This window comes from Gallus gallus, chromosome 4 (genome assembly GCF_016699485.2).
Source record: "Gallus gallus isolate bGalGal1 chromosome 4, bGalGal1.mat.broiler.GRCg7b, whole genome shotgun sequence".
NCBI classification, from domain to species: Eukaryota; Metazoa; Chordata; class Aves; order Galliformes; family Phasianidae; genus Gallus; species Gallus gallus.
The window spans coordinates 69,200,015-69,220,037 of record NC_052535.1 but is presented as its reverse complement, the minus strand read 5'-3'; the positions used below and the strand labels follow the sequence as shown (position 1 = coordinate 69,220,037).

The 20,023-nt window shown below is 40.8% G+C and overlaps 1 protein-coding gene across 14 annotated transcripts in view; it reads left to right on the top strand.

Moving 5' to 3' along the window:
* TBC1D1 (TBC1 domain family member 1) overlaps positions 1-6,679 on the top strand; it is a 96,082-nt gene extending 89,403 nt beyond the window's left edge. For all 14 annotated transcript variants that reach the window (XM_046940285.1, XM_046940287.1, XM_046940286.1 and 11 more), the window contains 3 exons: positions 78-247; positions 2,533-2,703; positions 4,618-6,679. In XM_046940285.1, the coding sequence (XP_046796241.1) occupies positions 78-247; positions 2,533-2,703; positions 4,618-4,818 (542 nt within the window). In that variant the 3' untranslated portion in view covers positions 4,819-6,679. The remainder of the gene's footprint in view (positions 1-77; positions 248-2,532; positions 2,704-4,617) is intronic.
* Positions 6,680-20,023: the final 13,344 nt, after the last annotated feature.

The following is a 20,023-nucleotide window of genomic DNA, read 5'->3' as shown; positions in this document are numbered from 1 at the left end:
GGACATTTTATTGTTTTAATATTCTTGTCAAAAGATGGGCTTACTTATGTGCTCTATTTTTTCCTTTGTTTTCACAGATATGCTTTTCCTTCAAGGATCAGAGGCTATATTTAAAGTGGCCTTAAGCCTTTTGGGAAGCCACAAGCCCTTGATTCTGCAGCATGAGAACCTAGAAACTATTGTTGATTTTATTAAAAACACGCTCCCCAACTTGGGTTTGGTACAGATGGAAAAGACAATTAGTCAGGTATGAAAGAACTTGAATGTATGAGTAATATGCAAAGAAATAATATTCTTTTTTAACAAATTCTTGGCAGAAAATTCACAGCAGTGTATTGTGTTACTTCCAGCTGAGAAGAATTCTGTAATTGTAGTTCTGAAGATGCTAAAAAACTTTGGAAGTGTATGACTTGTATTGTACCCCTGTATTCTTATATATATGCATTGGTTACGGTCACTTTATGAAGCGTTTAATGAAATTGAGAGTCTGGGGTTTGTATTTGTCTCCAAATAATATTGCTTTCCAAATCTAATTTCAGGAGCAGAAGTTGACTTACAAGAGCCTTAAAAATGTTGACTTGGGTTTTACAGAACTAGAGGCCTCCCTGCATTGACTTTGTCTATTTTGGCTTTTATAGTGCTGTCTTGATATGTTGCAGCAGCGGCTTCGTACTTCGCCCTGAAGAACCTAAGGCAGTGTGGCCTATTATCATAGACAGTGATTACAGACAGCAAAATCTGGGAATCCCTGTGCCTTTTTTTTTTTTAAATAGCAGACTGGGAGAATTATGCAATATTGCTAAGCTAGCAGATGGCTCCAAGACTATATATATGTGAATTGAAACAAAAGGGGAAAGAAAGTGGGAGATTTGTAGTGGGTAAACAGAAGTATATATTATCTATCGTGCTTAAAGCCCAGAGTGCACAGCTCTACAAAGACTCACAGTCAGTGCTAAGGTGGCCTGCAGGAAGCCACTGGCTTTGAGCAGGAGGACAGCAAGATGCTCTCTGTTCAGGCATCTCTGGCTGCTCTAAATTTAAAAGTGGGCAGGCAGAAGTAAGCATAAGGCAGAGCCATTCTCGTTCTTTGATCAGGGCTGGCTTTGAAGAGAGCGGCAGGTTGACATGCCCTGCAGTCCATATACAGCTCCTTACCCCTTCTGCAGCCTGGCCTTCAGTGTGTGTCACAGCTTGCCTTCAGTTAGTTAGCTTTCAAGTCAAGCTTTTGATTTGCCTCATTTTTCACCCCTTTCAGATTTGATACTCTGGATATGATGACAGGGATTTCCCTCCCTTCTCAAAAGCAGAAAGGCTGGAAGCAGTAGAGGCAATGAGAGGAACTAACGGTTTCCCTGCTGAACTTTGGTTTCTTTTTCAAATTTCAGCAGTGTGTTTTCTCCAGAGATGCTCAGATCATACAGCAAATCAGAGCTCCGCATGTATAGCCAAACCCAGATTAAAACTCTGTCTTCAGTGTTTGGATTTGTATTTCTTCTGCTATACAACTACTTGAGAATATTTTTATTAGCACATATAACAGACGTTACGAACGGTTCATAATCCTGATGGTTTATTTAACTATAAATAATGTGTTGTAGGTAATGCAGTGAATAAAATAGGTAATAATTGTTGATATTTCATCAGATATGTAAGATTTTTTTTACCTCTAGGAGGAATAAATTAGAAGAGGTTTACAAATAAATACTAAGTCATGAGTTTCTAATCTTGAGCTATTTTCAAGAGGCATTTTAAAATCACCTTTAGATTTGTTTCTTCTGTGTTCTGTAGTTGGCCACTTGTCCTTTTCATTAAGCTGCTTTTTCACTGCTTCCAAAGGAGATAATTGATTGGTTTTTGTTTTGTTTTCCTTTAGGTCTCTCTGTGTGCCTCAGTTTCTTTATCTGCTTTTAAAATACAAGGTTTTCTTAATGCTCATGTATAACATTGAGCACTCATGTCAGTGATTCACAGTTAACGATAATAATGTACTTTGACAATACATGATGTTTAAATGAAGTGTGTTTGTATAAGGATAGATAATTTCATCTTCTTTCAGTCTCTCTGTAAACCATAAATAAGCCTAGCAATGTCTGCTGGTTTTCATTTGAAGCCGTGCTACAGGAAAGCTCTTAGACTTGTATGTGTGGCCCAGGAGTTTGGACTGCACTTTCTGGAAGTGACATCTAATTCTGCATATATCTGTGAGAGTTCATGCCAAACTCAGATGCATAAAATTTGCAAGCTAGGAAAGGCAGTGCCATATAAATTCTGCACTTCTTGAAAACTTCAATGTAAGTGATTTTGCTGAAGGACTGAATCAGTACCAAAGTTTTAAATTGAGTCCAGATCCAGTGCCAGTGTTTTGCCTCAATCTTGCCATCTCCAGGGTAGGAAATGCTAATGCCAGAATTGTCCTTTTTTTTTTTTAATGCAACAATTCAATACCCGTGTGTTGATCTGTGTGTTTGAAGGCATCAAATGAGCTATAGTTTTGATCTGCATAGCACTTAATTATGTTTTCATATACAACAGGTGTTTGAAATGGATATTGCCAAGCAGCTGCAAGCTTATGAAGTTGAATACCATGTGCTTCAGGATGAGCTTATAGATTCATCTTTGAATGACAATCAGAGACTGGATAAGTTAGAAAAGGCAAACAGTAGCTTGCGCAAACAGAACTTTGAACTCCTGGAAGAACTGCAGGTACAGTTTATATTCATAGTTAATTAACATTCTTATTTATCTGTTTTTTTTTTTTCCAGAAGAGATCATCCTACAGTAAGGCACAGAAGAGACTGCTGTTTGGTCTAGTGACTTAAAAGCTTAGCAACTTGAGGTTTTATTTGGTTTAGCATTTAAAGCTTAAATGCAGAAATAATTCTCAGAATGGGGAGTGGGCAGAGCACGTGCTTGCGATTAGTGAAAAGTTGAATCACTGCACTCACTTCTCTTGTAATTAAAATCATAGCTATAGGAGATGATTAAAAATACACATGGTGCTTTCTCAACTTCATTTTTACGTTTTTCAGTCACTGCTTTATTACAGCTGCCTATTACAAATGAAAAGTTAATGCCCTTGTCATGAATTGGAGCTGTGTCATCTGTGGTATATATTATCTGTAAAGACACGGTCTTTCTTGCAAAAATGTGGGGGGGGTTGTTGGTTTTCTTTATTTATTGAAAAACTGTTATTCACTTGACTTAGATAATATGTGAAATAATAATGTCTAGTATGTGTTCTGTGCCCATTCAATCCACAGCCTTTTTAGAGGCAGTAACCACCTGGTCTCTGTAGTGCTTTTCCTTTGTTTAACTGCTCAAGAAGGCAGCCTTCTGACTGCTTTATAACAGGATATTTGTTATAAGTCTTCTGACCATGGAGTTAATTTGATTGAAAAAAGGGACTTCAATGTTAAAAAAAACAGATAATATGCTATACTAATAGCTTCAAAGCTCTTGATTACTGTAAATGATATAGACTCCATAAATTCATAGGTGAAAGGAGTATAGATTTCTCAGACATTGGCAGCTTGTACAATGACTAAGGCTAGCTGACAGCACAGACCTAGATTTCGTCTCTTAACAAAAATCTTCTTAAAACGCAAATTCTGACCATGCAAGATCTGAAACTGTTACAGGTTGTAAGATGAATCTTACAGATGTCAAAAGAGAAACTGCTCTGCAAGACATTTTTGTAAAGCTTCAGACACATAGATGAAGACATTGTTGAACATAACACAGAGGAGAAAAGGATTTTTGGGATCAGATTCAAGATGAGATAGATGTCCTATGTGTAGCTGCATCAGGAGATTTTCCACCCTGTTCCCATGCCTAAAGGCTTTGCAGTCCTAAGTGGTTTTTGTTTGTTTGTTTTTACAACAGTCATCTCCGCTTCAGTGCTGGCAACTCAGCACCTGACATCAGAGTGAAAAACTTGACTATCTGTAGTGTTGCAGCCCCTTTGTCTTGAAGGTGGGCCTCACTCGCCTTCCTTTCCAGTGGTGAAAGATGACCTATTGAAGATGTGAGAAAAAATATGACCAAAATATGTGGGTCATGATTTGTCAATATTCTGCCCCTAAAGGCTGAACTTGTTAACCTGCCGTAGTTACATGAAGGGCAGGTTAAATGTTGTCCATTTATGTATCAGACTAAATCCTAACCTCCCCCTTTGCTCCAAGTCCAGCATTTGTTGGACTCAATGCTGAGATTAAATGGGGATACATCTAACAGGCGACGTTGTCTTTGCTTTGCAAACAGTGTGGAATTCAGCAAACGTGGTTGGTCAAAATTGTCTCACAATTAGCCCATACAGAGGCTTATCTTAACCTGCCATTCTTTGGTATGTAAATTACAAACTTCAGTAACTTTCTGATTTGATCTACGTCACCTTATATTCTAAGCTTAATTGTGATTGAAAGCAATCAAGTAGAGAGGGAAGTTTCTTGTTACAGAGAACGCTAGTAGCTGTCTAAAATATACAGGTCTAATTGCATTCATGCTTGGATTTTATCTTTATAGTTTTCTTTCATTTTGGAGAGTATTTAGTCAGATATTAATTTCTTTTTTTTTCTTTTTCTTTTTTTTTCTTTTTTTCCTCCCCTCTTTCTGTGAAAGGTGGCTAATGGAAAGATCCAAAACCTTGAAGCCACAGTAGAGCTTTTATTGACTAATGAAGGCAAATTGAAGGAGTCAATTCTCACTCTTGAGCAGGAACGAACAGCTTTGCAGAAGGCAGTGGAAGAGATGCGAAGAAAGATTGGTGATACAAACGAGAAGCCTCTGCTTACTAGACAAGAGCACCTGGATGCTGACTGATCTGCAGTTGTCACAGAGCAGAGAAGCAGAGCAAAAAACAAAGGGAAGAACTGGGTCTTTTTGTCCATCCGTGGAGATACAACGTTGTCACCTTCATTGTACATGCCTTACTGTAGCAAAGCAAGATAGAGGCATTGTGGCTGCCCAAATCAGACAAACAGATTTCCTGGGAAGGAAGCTTTCTTCTTAGTACGTAGAAGCGCTATGAACAGCAAGGTGCCATGTCATAATAAGCAGGAGAAACCTACTAGTGTGTGCACAATGCACTGTAAAGATGTCAAGGATTCTTCCATAAGTGCTTCTAAACCCAAGTGCTTTATGTTTGTTACATAGTTTGTGTTCATAAACACCATGGTAAATAGCACGTCCTGTAGAAGCTCCTTTGAAAAAAATATGGCAGTGTAAAACCTTCAAATTGATGGTTGCCTTGCAGCAGATATGCAGTGGTAACACTTGCAGAGAGTTTTATTATTGGACTTGAGATATTTTTGATAGTCTAATTCCCCTGCATCTTGACTCAGTTCTGTTAATTATGTTGTTTACACCTCAGATAACTGTTCCTTGATGCTTGCAGATGTCAATCTATTGGACTTCGGAGAGCTGGACTTCATCATATGTAACTATGTGTCATTAGGGGTTGCCATCTGTTTTTTATAAGTATGTTGTTTTAATATATTTTTGTTTAACATCCATTAGTGTGTTGTTAGTTGGCGTTACCTGATAAACATACGTACTGTATATAGTAACTGCGTTGTGCTTGACAAAATACACTGACATTGGTTACATGAAGCCTGTAATCTCTTGCAGTATCATCCAAGGATTTATATTTGGACTCTTAAGTTTCATTTTATTTATTTCTGATCTGCCGTGCGATGTAAGACATCGTTTTGTAGGGAAACTAATGCCCCTCTCTGTTTTTCCTTTCTTTGGTACTCTGCCCGCCCGTCCTCTGGGAAATGTTATTCTTTAAGACTTTTTGTAAGTGTTGGAGGCATTTTGAGAGCTTCGTGTTATGCCAGAGATGCTTAAACTGCTTGATAAAGGTTATGGCTCTTTGAATTAGGGCACCATTCTTTTCACAATGCCTCTTTTGAGTAAGATTACACATGTTTTAAAAAAAATGAAAAAAGTCAGTTTCTTAATACAATGAAAGTAGTTTTCAGGCCAGTTGAAGCACCACTGCTGCAAGTGCAATAATATCCATGGCTGTCCATTCAGTTGTTTGGGTTTGCTTCTGAATTAGAGAATAGTGCTGTAGTTTTGTTTAATCCCAAGGACAGAGTTAATATGCATCAGCGCGTTGTCATGGTGGAGAATCACCCAGAGATGTGATTTTTGTTTTACTTAAATTGTTTTTATTCCTATTTTTAAAATTTCAGAGCACATAGTTGTGTTTGTTTGTTTGTTTTTATGGCTGGAAATGTAGAAAAGGTTTTGTTTTTCTGTTTTCTTCATGCACGACCCTTTGACGCGCCGCGGTTGTAGTTTAACATTCATCTACTGTGCAGAACAAATACCTCTGTATAGGTCAAAAAGAAGAATAGAATTTTCTATTCAATTTCTCAACGCTTTGTTTCACTCTGTCATGTCTTAAGTATGGCTGGTTCTTGCAAATCCACTCACTCTGTATTCATTTAGTATTGAAATTCCAGATAAATTAATTATTATTAATCCACTTACCTCAAAGGCTTGCTTTTTCTTTGGAAATACGTACTGAGGCTCATGCTTCATGTTTAAAACCATGTTATAATGGACTTCCTACTGTTAGAGCACTCCGTAACATTGCATTTTTCCACCACAGTGCCATAATTCATACACTGACTTTTTAATGAGCAATAAAAATAATAATAATGAATGCCTACATCAATGTTTTTAATTTATTACATTGAAAAATAAAAATGTGGGGTGGCAGTTCAGAATCTTGAGACCTGCATCTGCAAGTGTTGACTCCAGGGCAACATTCCTTTTTTTTTCTTCTAGTCCATTACCAAGAATCTGTGTAATTGCAGAGGTTCACAGTGTAGATAAGAACTGAAGTAAATGTTCTGAGAATGCACCAAAAGGGCAAATCAATAATAAGCAACTTTTTGCTTTTGTTACCATATGATTGTTTTATTGCACGAGGGAACTGAATTTTCTATTTTTACATATGTAAATTAATACAATTTTGTTAAAAATACAGGTGCCTGTCAAAGTAGGGTTTGCACTATGTGTTAGTCCAGGATCTGAATGTGGATGCAGTAGCTGAAGACATTCTGCAGGCTGCACTGAAACAGGTATATGGTATGTTGCTTCCGTATGTCTTTCCCCATCTTATTTCATTTTTGTTACCAGGCCTCTCCAGTTCAAGTAGTTGAAGTAGAAGAATCTGGAAGAGGTGATGTCCATTCACCCAGTTCCAAACTTCAGAAAAGCTTGTGGCTTTTCCCTTCACAAGAATGAGAAATAGGTAATTAGAGAGCCCTGAGCTGGTCACAGGCACTTATGCATATTTTTCCAGCTACAATGAACAGGATATATAAAATTAGATTTCCTGTTGCCTGAGTAATAATAATTGTTATCATATACTGTCTTTCATCTCAACAGTAATTTCTGACTCCAAATTGAATATTCTAAAAACAAAATATGAACAAAAACTCTGCAAATCCATACACTGACCCTCAGAAGGAGTCACAAATGATCTGTTTCTGGAAAATCCTAGTTGAAATAATCAACGTATTCTACACCTCTCTTCTTCCACAGTTAAAAATTCCCAGGCGTAATGCTTAGTTCCTGAATAAAAGGAAAAAACACCAACAAGGAAAACTGAACCAAGTTCATTTTTGTGTGCAGCCTGGGCTTCCAAAGGTGCATGACAAAGGCATCAGTGTGCTCTGTCAGAGTGCTAGTAGATGGCATTGATGCAGTAGACCAGAAAGAGGTAAGCCTGAAATGTGAAAGGAACTAACACTGGTGTGTGCAACAAGAAAGAGGAATCTACTGTAAAACTACAGCAATGAATAGCAAGCACTACATAGCTGAATGACCTGCTGTGGTATGGTGTAATGTGTCACCTTGTTCTCCTTTGTCTTTTCCAGCTAGCACATGTGATAGTGTGTGGTAAGTACTGGAGGTGCTTATGGCTATCTGATGTATTTTTGTATTTTCTTCTGTTGTCTGTATCCAGATATTATTACTTAATACAGAATTTGAGAATGATATTGCAGTGCCTATTGAATGAGAAGGTCAAAAGGTCTTCATGAAAGGAACATATTTACAGACCTTCCCTTACACCAAATAAATATTGTGGTTTCTCATTAGTCACTTGCACTGAAATCAAGATATAAGTTGTGGTCAAATTGTCTTCCTGGTTGTCTGAAAGACTGTTCCAGAAGACTGCAACTTACTCAATAATCAGCCAGTGCTCAACCCAGAGTGTAAAATGGGAAGTACAGTCTCTGAAGCTTTGTCCTTTCCTAGCAGCTGTACCTCCTTCTCAACAGTAACTCACTCAGACCTACTAAAACACGTTTCCTTACCAGGTCCTCTGCTGGTATCTAGCACCCTCCAGCTCTTCCTTGCTACTCTGGAGCAGATACACTGCCAGCAGTCCTGAGTAGCAAGGATTGTTGTATGGCATCACCAGTCAATGAATGTTTTTAGGACTCTTTGTTTCCCAAAAAGCTTTGATAAGAACTGCCATTACTCTGGACAAGGTCATGAAACTGCAGCTAGTAGGACACTGATTGAAGAACAATAATGTACATGGAGCAAAGAGAACTGTCCCACTAGTGAGTTTTCTACTTTGGGATCATCTTCCAGCATACAGTGAAGCAAGGAGCTGATTCCATTTTTTCAGGTAGCTGCAGTACCACAGTAGCTGCTGCAACCACCATAAGAAATCCACTTGGTATATCAATGTGGCATAGCACACAGCTGCTTCCTAACCAAGTGAGTTGGGATTGTGTCATATACTGAGCCCATTTCCCTCTCCCAAAGAGGTTTGGCTGCTTGGGCTAAGAACCAACTTAGCTAAAGCAAACATCTGGCTTTGGAAAAACTTCTATCCTGTTTCTGATCTTCATAGCTGCTGGCCATAAAACTAGAAGAAGCCCTAGTGTGTGTTTACCACCCTGCCACCATCTCTTAGGAACTGCAGGTGTCCCTGTATGTGGCCATGTACCCTCTGTTATGAATTTGGCTCCCTCGCTTGATCCACCCTGCCTTGTCTGATGGTCTGGACTGCTGGTCTGCCCTGCTGGTCCCATTCAAGTCCTTCAGAACAGCCCCTTGCTGGCAAGATGTTCCTCTTGCCTGCCTGTTTTTACCCTCAGCTCCTGACTCACTTCTCCCTTCAGAGCAGTGCCTGCCCTTGCTGCTCCCCAACATATGGCCCTGGAGCATGGCTCCCACTGTCTGCATTGCTTCTGAATCTGGTGCTGGGCTGGTCAGAGCTTGTTTTGGTGTCTCTGCATGCCACAGTGCATTAAGCAAACAAACCAGTTCTCTTAGAGCTTTCTTGGGGACCTCTAACACAATGGTCATGCTGTGTAAAAAGACCCTAATTAGTCTCCCATCTATTTCAAAATACTACGATCCTGATCATTTCCTCATCAAAGAGAGTACTGCATTTGCATCTTAGATTGATGACAGCAGAAAAATGGCTAAAAAATAAAATAATATATTTTGACTCCAGCTGGATGAATGCCATGATTGCTTGAGGCAAGAGGCACCTTAGATCACTGTACAATATTCATACTGTGTCACACCCTGTGATATGAAGTAATTTTGTCTTCAACAGAGGGAGGATTGAGCAGAATGCTGGCAGCCAAGCTAACCAACAGAGTACAACCCAGGCATTGCCTTCAGAAGACAAATGTGTTGCTGACACCCACCAACTTTTACATAATCTAAATTAGGGTGGATGACTGGATACTCGTTTGCTCATGCAGCTGCTAGAGAACATCTCTTTTATCTAAACAAACCTGAGGCTGCAAGAATTCAGTGCCCCAAAGTAGGCCTTTTCAGCATAACCCAAGGCAAACCAGTAAGATCTTCATTATGCAGAAGATACTAGTTAAGCCTTTGTATAAATTGATTTTTTTTCTTCTAATTAAAGAAATTCCATGGATTTTGAAAGGATTTTGGGCTATAGATACTAAAAGATTATGTTATAGGATGAATTAATATGTAGAACATTCCTATATGGAATATTTGAAAAAGTATCCTGGTGTTTAGCATGCTGTCTCTAGATAATGAAATGCCTTGCAGTATCAAAGGCGTTGAATTGCAAGGCAGTAGTTGACTCAACGTGTTTCTCCCATGTATTAATTACAAAGAGCTGAGTAATATGAAGAGCTGACCGTTGGCTGGTACTTGGAGATCATGAAGCCGTTGGTTCACAATAAGAATAGCAGTATGTGCAGGGCTTCCCAGCTTACCATTTCTGGTTTTCTCCTAGGGCATAGGAAAAAAAAAATCAATTCCTAAAACAAACTAAGAAAAAATAATGAGATGTGGTTGCTGTTCAGAGTTTAATGGCCTGCTGCAACAATTGTGTGTAGTGTTTTTTAGTAAGGAGTTTCAAATGTTGGTTTCAGTGATTAAAGTCAGAAGTGATAGGCAGATAGAGAGGAACACTGAATGCTGGAGTTGGAAAAGTAGTGCTATAATTAGCAGTATGTAAGTAAGGAATAATTTTAAAGCATTTGGAGTGACATGATGGTCACTTTGTGCAATGGAAATACTGAGATGCTATTAAAAATGGAAAGGGATAGACTGTCAAGAAGGCCAACCATGATGAACTCATGATAAATTTCAAGAACTGCATCCCTACAGTAGGATGCCTGACATACCATAAAGAGGCTATGAGTGCAAATATGCACTGAACTGAAGGGCAGTATGAATCTGAACAGAGTGGAGACAGTCTGGATAAGCTCCAGTTTTTGGAGTTCATGGTAGAGTGCAGGCCTTACTACTACCAGGGTTGCTCAGGTGAACAGAATGTGGTGTTCTTCTCAGATAGTGGAGGAAGTCAGCTAAGACCTAACCTAGTCATCTGGCCAAGAAAGATTGCTTCCTGCTAGAGTGGTAAATGAAGGAAGACTTTTTAGTATGGAAATACCCTCTAACAGCCTCTGGCATATTTCTGGGGTACACTGATTGCTTTGTGGTGCTGAGAACAAGCTTCAGTTTCAGTAGTGCTTAGGAACAGCAATCAAATAACAATTTAACAGCTTCCAGCCACAGCAGCCTTTACAGTGCGTAAACTCACCAGATTTGAAATGCGGGAAGACCATGATGGTGGCCCATTATCAGAAGGTCCCTGCTTGAAACTTCTCTTTTTGGTGTCTGCCACCTACCTCACCTTTAACAACAATAAGAAGTTCAATACAAAATCTGGATTTTATTTTTGGATTGTCTAAACTTCACGTTTTGTCATGAAGCTGGTAAGCTATATCAGCAGAGCAGAATGGTTGCTTTAAGGGTGGTGGCCAGAACTCGAGTCAGTGCATTATCCAACCTGTACGGAAGTTTTATTTGCAGGAACTGCAGATGGTTCGCTCAGCTTCTGCAGGATTTAATGGGACTGCATGATGGAGTCATTTATAGCTCCTGACTTTTACATTAAAGTCTGCTGGTTTAGACTTCCTGGCCAGTGTGAAAGGTACCACAGCAAGCCCTTATCATCTGTACTCTGGTAGCTGTGAAGCTTCATACAGAGAAAGAAAAGTACAGTTGTGCTAGCATAAATCAAGCATACGTAAACGGCATGTTCTATCATCAGAAAATCCCTAGGCAAAAATTAGTAGCATTACAAAACCCCAACATTTCTGATTCTCTCATAATTTGTTCCAAGCATCTCAGTTCCAGAAGGGAGTACTATTTTAACTGTGACAAATGTTTACAAGGTGTTACTAAATAGGTTCAGAATAAGGGAACAATTGTTTAAAATTGTGGACAAATTAAGAAAGATATATTTGGACACTTAAGTGGAACCATTATAATTATTTGCTGTGTCCCAAGGATGGTAAATCCTTGTTTCCCCTTTTGTAAAAATTCATGTTTCAACAAAGGAAAAGAACTTTGATTGTCAGCTTTTGCTTAAAAAAGAAGTAGGAAGTCCTATGATTAAAGGAACATAAGTGTATGTGAGAGAAGGAGGAAATGAGAGTTTCAGAAGCAAAGAGCTGACTGCAGGGATTTACCCAAGCTCCGTGTGTGACCTTGAGTTTCTGATCCCAGCAAACAACGTGCAGTGTCTCACTGCTGTGTCACCTACAAATTCCAGGAATATTTAGCAATGTGATCTCAAATAATATGTTGTAGTATACTTCCCCTTGCAAGCCCCTCCTATATTCCCCTGCCAACCTTTCTTGCAATCTAGTGCTAGATACAAATCTAATACAGACACAAGATGAAATGTCTGCAAGCTTTCACATGTCATTTAACCAGCATGTCATGATGAAATGCAGAAGCCAACCAAACAAGAAGAAAAACGTACATCACTGAGGACTCAGGTACTTGCTGGGTCAGCAAGAGAAACCTGCTTTGTACTTCAATTCCTGGGCGTTTTGGTGAAGTGTATTTTCTGAACAACTAGCAGATTATGATCCAGCAGGCTTCAAGAGATTATGACTCTTCTAAAGAACGTCTATCGTGAGTGAAAGGCTGAAATCTGAAGCCAACAACTGCTGTCCTTCCTGATCAGACAGATCAGCCATTAGAATAAAGAGCTCATAAAAGATTTGACATTTTCTCCTCCATTGTCTTCAATTACCAAGTATGGCTTCTGCCCAGTGGTTGCCAGTACAACCAGCGCTCTCTTCTGTACCAGAGAAACCAGGGATATGGGAAGTCTGAAATCATTTATGCACGTCAGAATCTTGCTTTTTCAATCAGGGATGGTGATTGTTGGACCATGTTCTATTCCTGATGCATGATTTCAAATCCAATTCCTCCCTTCAGTTCCTGACCCTTGTCTTCTCTCGAGGCATATTTCCCTAGTTCTCTATAGGTAGATGCAAAATAAGCTGTCCATGATCTGAGATATGCTGAGCCTTCCCTGTGGAGTAATTCATTTGACCAGAACCAACATTTTATTTGTTTGTGTTCTAGCTGTAGTTTGGACTTGGTTCTAACAGACCAGTTTGGAGTCTGTCTGTTTGGAGTCTGCCTGTGCCCTGCAAGACTGGATTACGTATGTTGCCTTTCACCATTCCAGGTAGACATGCTTTGAGTGCTTTAATGTCAAATTCAAGGCTTCCTCTTGACTAAGGCACTCTCAGTATGCCAGTATTGTGGAGCATTTCTCTAGCCTTTGACTTTGGCTTCTGCACCTCCTTCCATTTTTCTTAATTGTTGAAAGACTGGCATGGAAATGGTGTACAAAGTTCCATTGCTAGTCTTCTGTATGTTCCTGATTATTCCTTAAGCCTACATTATGCTAAAACAATCAAGGTCACTGGGAAGTTTTCTTGTATTTTCTGAAAGATCACTGGGAACAAAACCTGTGCAAATACTTTTCTTATTGAAGTTTGCAAGAATCACCTAAGTTTGCACTAGAAGTTTGTGCAACGTGATCAGCAAGTTTCTGATGTTTCCAGCCCACCCGCAACGTGAGTGATGAAGCACTGAGCTGAGACCAGACTGTTAACTGAGCTTCTAGTTACCGACTATATTAGCCTCCTGGGTTGCCTGGACATTCAGTCTATACTAAGATTCTCGCCTACTACCAAACTGGCCTTATTTTGGACACCAAAAAAACAGTTGTGAGTCACATGAGAGGTCAAATGGAATTGTGAATTTTGTGCTGAGTGCTCCACAAAAAAGGCTGAGCTCATTCTCTTGCCCTAATGCATATGGCCTTTTGTCCAAACTGTTTTGTGACTGTAATAGAAATGGGTGTTTTTTCCTCCTCTCTAACCATCTCTTCCAAAAGGATTTTCCAGAAGCTTCAGGCAATTAGCCTGGCTGTGTAGCCACTGCAGTTTCTGGAGGAGGTTTAGGAGTTAAAACAGCTGCCATACCCAGACTTACACCCGGGTTGATGATAACTCTCCTTAATCACAAGTTTTGAGGACTTTGTCTCTCAGACCTAGCGTGTTCTGTCTATATAAGGGAAGAAACACAGCCATAGTAAAGCATTACCCTGGTGCACCTTATTGTTGGGCAGGGAAGAAATTTGATTAAAAAAAAACCACAAAACATTTTACAGAGGTTTAAACCTCATTGCTGTTGTTGTTGTTGTTATTGCTATTTCATTTTCCTTTTCCTTTATAGCCTGATACTAAAGGACTGCTCCTGGGGGGGAATGTAATCTTCTCTTCCAACAGGAAGAAGATGGCAGCCTCATTATTCCTGCCTCAGATAACACTCTGCCCCTGGGGGAAGTTTTTTGTTTTTGCTGGGTTATTTTTTAATGCATTTATTGCCCTGAGCCTATAATCTCCAAAGCGAAGCAGTGACTGTGACCCTAAGCAAAGGAGGTGCTGTAATGCTTTTGTTCATTGTTATGCAAGCTGCTGAGTGCTGCACTGTGCAGAGTTCTTCTACCTCCTGCAGACATCAACTGCTACAAGAGTGTTTTTTTCTAAAGAACACAGAAAAAGCAGGAGAGCAGGAGACTGAACCAAGTTATTGGTATGGCTCTTCATGCATGCATACATGTCTCTAAGCAGGTGAAGATCTGGCCCTACCCACTTGCGGATTTCAAAAAGTATTAGCTGACCTCAAAACTTTCTACTTTGGTACTGAAGTGCTTTGTAAAGTTAGAGTTCCCCTGAGGACAATGTGTTTTCCCAGCAGTTAACTACTGCCCCAAACAAGTTTTTTAGGCCACGAGATTGATGGGCCAGCCTGACTTCCTGCCGAGTCCACAACTGCAAACTTGTTTCAGCTACCATGCCAAAGCAAGTGTGGCAGTTGGAAAACAATGTGGAAGGGTGATGATGATGTGTAGATCAGTCCGTTTTAAAGGGTGATGATGCAGCCTGCATGTCCGTAGCACTGGGCTTCACAGCAGAGACCCCACTGAAGCAGAGATTGTTGTGCCGAAAGCAGTGCAAGGCATGCAGCTGGTGGGAAATCAGAGGAACACGATAAACAAACAGAGTGCTGCGGAGAAGCTGTAAGAAGGGCCGGGTGCAGGCACAGGAAGCAGAAGCTCTGTGAGCAGCAGGATAGTTGCCACTGCCAGTGTCTGACATACGTGAGGGCTGCTGAGAGCCAGACCTCCCACCTCCTGCCTGCAGGGATGGATGTTTGGAGTGCAGCTGGTGGGTCCCAGGGAGATTTCCAGAAGCAGCCCTGTGGCTGAGCCTGCCTCCAGATTTCCATATACACCAACTCAAAAGATGTAGATTTTGCTTTGATTTGTACTGATTAACTGCAGGTCCTAATTTTTACATAACTTATAGAGGACAATTACATTTTTCTGTTTTCTCTTTCCCAGGTATCTGCTTTGACAGAATGTATATCAAACAATGCTTCTTTTTGGAAATCTCAATTAAAACTTAATCTGCAGAATGCTGTATTGATTTCTGCATTTAGCATCGCTTTCACATCACGGATTATGACTCAAGACCCTTTCCCTCTGAAACTAAAGTAATCAGTTGAACTCAAGCATTGATTTTCAAAGCAAATGTTCAGTTGAGTGCGTAATTATGCATTTGTGTAACTTTGTGTTGCACAGAAAAATTGTGTTAGTTCTGTATTATGGCACTCACTTCGGTGGTGAATCAGATTCTCCACTAGATGGTAATGTTGCTTCAGATCACTTGTGTTGAAAGGAGCTTCTCTGCCAACAACTCCTAAAGGAAGTGGAGGGAGGCCACAAGATTTGTCCAAGAAGTGCTCTGATTTGGAAAAGTTTTGATGAAAACTTTTGTGCTGTAATTATTAGCATCATGGAAGTCCTAGTCCATGAAACAACCTCTAGAACTTCTAAAAACAATGAATTAATTGATGGAGAATGCAGAAGACAAGCAGAGTGATCTCTGCCTGAAGCATGTGCCCAATACTCATCATTGCAGCTGAGTGACTTGAAATCCTTCAGTTGTTGCTAGCCACAATTCTGCTGAGAAGAAGCAAAATCCTCCTTTTATGGCAAGAAAGACAGAGAAGCTGAAGACCATTTCTGCAGTTGTACTGGAAAGTCTTGCTAGCAACATCAGTGCAATTATTGGTGGGGTACAACAGCCAGGCTTCTCTTCACCCTGTCCTGGGGCTTGGCTTGGCGCAGCCAAGCTGGCATGTACAGCTTATGCATGAACCATGACGTGCGTGTGATGCCAGGAGGCTCAGGTCAGCCCTGCAGCCAGGTACACCCAGGCTCACATGGGCAGGTGGTGGTTGTGCTGGGAAGCATCACAGTATTATTTCACCATAGTAAAAATCAGATCAGGGAATGAACACCTCACTATTCACAGCAAATGCGGGCTGCAGAGCCCACCAAAAGGTGGCCTTTTTCACAGAAATGCCATTTGCCTTTATTTGCATTTGGCAAAACACAAACAACAGTGAAATGAAAAGAAAACAACTTGCCCCATAAGGAAAAGACAGTTCCTGCATGTGCTACAAACAAACAGCTGCAGGATTACTCCTAGGCAGGATCTCAGGCCAATGCAGCTCTGGAAAATGTTTTAATGAGTCTTTAAATAGCACATAGCACTAAAGCTAAATATGGTTTTCACCTTGGATCTCAACCTCAGGTTTCCAGCTTTTGCTGGAACTCTTTTACATTTGATTTCACCTGAGTATTACAAGCACTCACTTAAAATCAGTTGCATTTGTTTCTCAGAAGTGATCCACAGTTGTTACAAGTTAAAAGCAGATTTATGCTCTTTGCAAACAATAACTCGCTCTCCACTAGCACCAGATGAGAGAACATCATCACTCAGTTTACATTGAGTCAGTGTCAGCACTGGATCCCCTGAGAATCAGATACAAACACTTTAAAGTTCATCTGTGCTAGATTTATTTTTAGCACTGAAGTTTAACAGACTTTTAGCCTTTCATTTTGGATACCAGAGTAAGAAAGGCACTGCCAGGAAAATTTAAACATAATTTTGACATAAAGTCATGATTCCTGAATTTGATAGTTCTGCAATGTGATTCCATTAACTGTTGTTAAAGGATTATTCAGTCTTTGGCTACAGATACGGCTGTGGCTATAGATAAAGCTACGGGAAGGCACAGTTAAGAGTGAGAAAGGAAATGCAAAGTTCTGCTTGAAGTTTGTGTTGGTTTCCCTATTCTGTACTCCTTGCACAGATCAACCCAACGGAAACATGGACACCTCCTGTCTTGAATCAGAGAGAAAGGTGTTTATGCCACTCTCCAGAGAGGCAAGGCCCAGCTCACTGCGGCCAGCCCTCCCACGGGCACCGTGCCCTCTGTCAGTTGCCACACCTCTGCCTTATCGAGACGGGTGAAGTTTTTAATGACAGGTAGCAATTTTAGTCAGAGCTGACACGTTTGATGGCTCTCTGGGCTCAGAATGTGTTCATCTGTCCAGGCAGGAAGCAGCAAACCTGATGATAATCCTAGTGATGTTGAAAGTGACACTGTTTCTCCTCACACATGGTTTCAGGCCTGAAGGTTGAAAAGCAGCTTTACCTCAGAAGGATGAGTGCGCTCTGGTTTTTCAGCCTTCAGTTAACATACAAAGGCTTTGAGACCACAACCTATATTTTGATATCAGCTGCTCTGATAATTAACAAGGAAATTTTAACCTAACATACTGTTATGACCTTCCAGGCCGTTGTGAGCCTCCAGCTATGAGCAGAGCCAATCTGCTCATGTTGCAGGCCGTCTGAAGGCAGCGAGCAGCCCTTGTGTGCAGGAACATGTGTGGGAGACCCGTCTCCTGCTCACAAAGCACATTCCTGTCTGCATGCTGTGACCCTTGAACTGCCCCACGACCCATGAGGCCCACCGGGCCCTGCACAGCGCAGGTGGCTGCCCACTTGTCAGCAGAGCAACCCAAGTGAACTTTTCAGAGCAGAAACAGGCAAGGGATTTGGAAAATCTCTGTTCTGTCTTAATTTTTTCTAACTTGCATCTACTTCCCTAACGAGCTCTGAGGTATCCAAACGTGCCAGGTGTCAGACTCCCAGAAGCCAGGGCAATATTTGGCCCGCATTTTGTTCTGTGGAGAGTTTGAGGGGTTTCGTGTCACTTGCACATGGCGTTGTTGAACCACCCCACAGCTCATAGATATGTGCAGTGCCATAGGTAACCTCACGGGTGACTCCTGCTATCCTGACCCCGTGCCTAGCTGAGGGAAGGATGGAAGTACATGCACATAGCTGGGTGACAACTGATTGTCACAGAGTGACTGATCAATTCCTGGCTTATTGTACTGCACAGAAAAGGTCCATTTTGGTGACAATTCTCCTTTTATTGAAAAAAGATCTGGACAATATAGGCGTTTTTGTTAAATTTGAAATGTATCAGATGTTTGTGTTGTATTACACTCTTATTTTTCTCATAATCTTGCCAATATTATGAAAGCTAATTTAACACTGGGTGTTGTAATTTGGCAATTGAAAAAATAACTTCTCTAGAAAAAAGTTCACTATTTCCACTTATTGTCCCAAATTAAAATCCCTTTAATTTTACTGCTGTCTTTTAAAATAGAGCTGCACAGAAAACATTATTCCATTTCTCTGCTCTCCTACAGGGCTTTCCATCTGTGGACTTAAAAGGGGTGTTAGAGAGGATATTACATTTTCTCTCTCTTTATATGCATGATAATGAAAATATAGTAAGCTTAAATGGCCCTGTTTGGGCCCACCCAGCAGAGCAGAGATGGAAGGGATGAAGTTGGAAGGCTTTAGCCCTGCTGCACTCTCTAGCCCTGAACAGCACTGCCTTTGCTGGGGATGAAACCCCAGATGAACACAGGACATGGTGGCACTGAGCCAGGAGAGAGAAGCTGAAGTGTGCTGCAAAGCTGCACCCTCAGCTCCCAGCCCTGGTGCATCCTTGCTTCGCCTCACTGGGGCCTCTTTGGCAAGATGAGCCCCCTGCATTAGGTCAAAGAGGCAGAGATGAGCTGAACACCTCACCTGTAGCATCTGTGTGCTGTGATGTGCAAGCTGAACAGAGGGAAGAACGCTTGTAAGGAAAAAAGGTGGGCTAATGGAGCAGGACAGCACTGAAATAGGCACAGGCAGGTGGGACGGAAGGTCTGCAAATGGCTAGGCCTTTAGATGATGTACTGCAGGCTGACTTCTGGTGTTGTCAGATGCCAGTAAGTAGGGCTATGAGGAAATACAAATGATGATTAGTAAAACAAATGTGTAAGTTTGCTGCATAGAGACTTTAAGGAAATTTCTGCTGATGATGCGGAATGGTACTCACTCTGATCATTTTGAACCTAATATCCAGAACAGGCAGGAAGCATTAGAGCAAAAGCAGGATTTCCTCCTAGTAAATTCAGTTTCCTTCTTTTAGTCTAATAACGTTGTACTAAGTGGAGCCATCCTTTTTTAAGTCACAGACAGAGAAGTTAAAAGAAAGAACAAACAAATAGGGGGAAAAAAAAAACAGAAAGAAAAGAATACCTGTCAGTGCACTTTCTTTTGCATACAGACAGGCGGAGGCAGCAGTGGCAGTGGACAGGCAGTGTATCAGGGCTATGTGCCACTCTGACCCATGCCTGAAGTGCCCTTACTATGCTCCCCCTGGCACTTGCTGTGCAAGAACTTTGGGTTATTTTCCATTCCCACCTGCTTGTACCTCCTAATGAAGAGCAATCCCAAAATAATGTTTCTTCAGCTACAGCATCTTAATTCAGGCATTTCCACATACCTGAGCTTACTGTGGATTTCATTTTTCTTCCTCTGCTTCCTGTTCATTTGATGCCAATCTCCTCTAATATTTGAATTTTTTGCTCTAGAAAGTTTTGGTACCAAGATTTTGTGAATTACACAAAACAGGGTTGTTTTTATTTCACTCTGCTCTCCCCCTTACTTTTGGAGTAGTGACCAGCACAGCCTTCAGAGTCACTCTTCCAGAGATTTTTTCTTCTAGAAGAGCTGGCTTGTGCAAGGTGCCAGCAGGATAGAGGCAAAGGGAACACGGGACTGAAGCAGAAAGGATGCAGTTATGAATCCTTCTAGGAGGGGAAGCCCAGTGCAGGACACCCCAAGTCTGCTGCAGGATGTGCAGTAGGGCAGGAAGAAGTTTAAGGAGGTTTGTGCTGTGAATTGGGCCACTG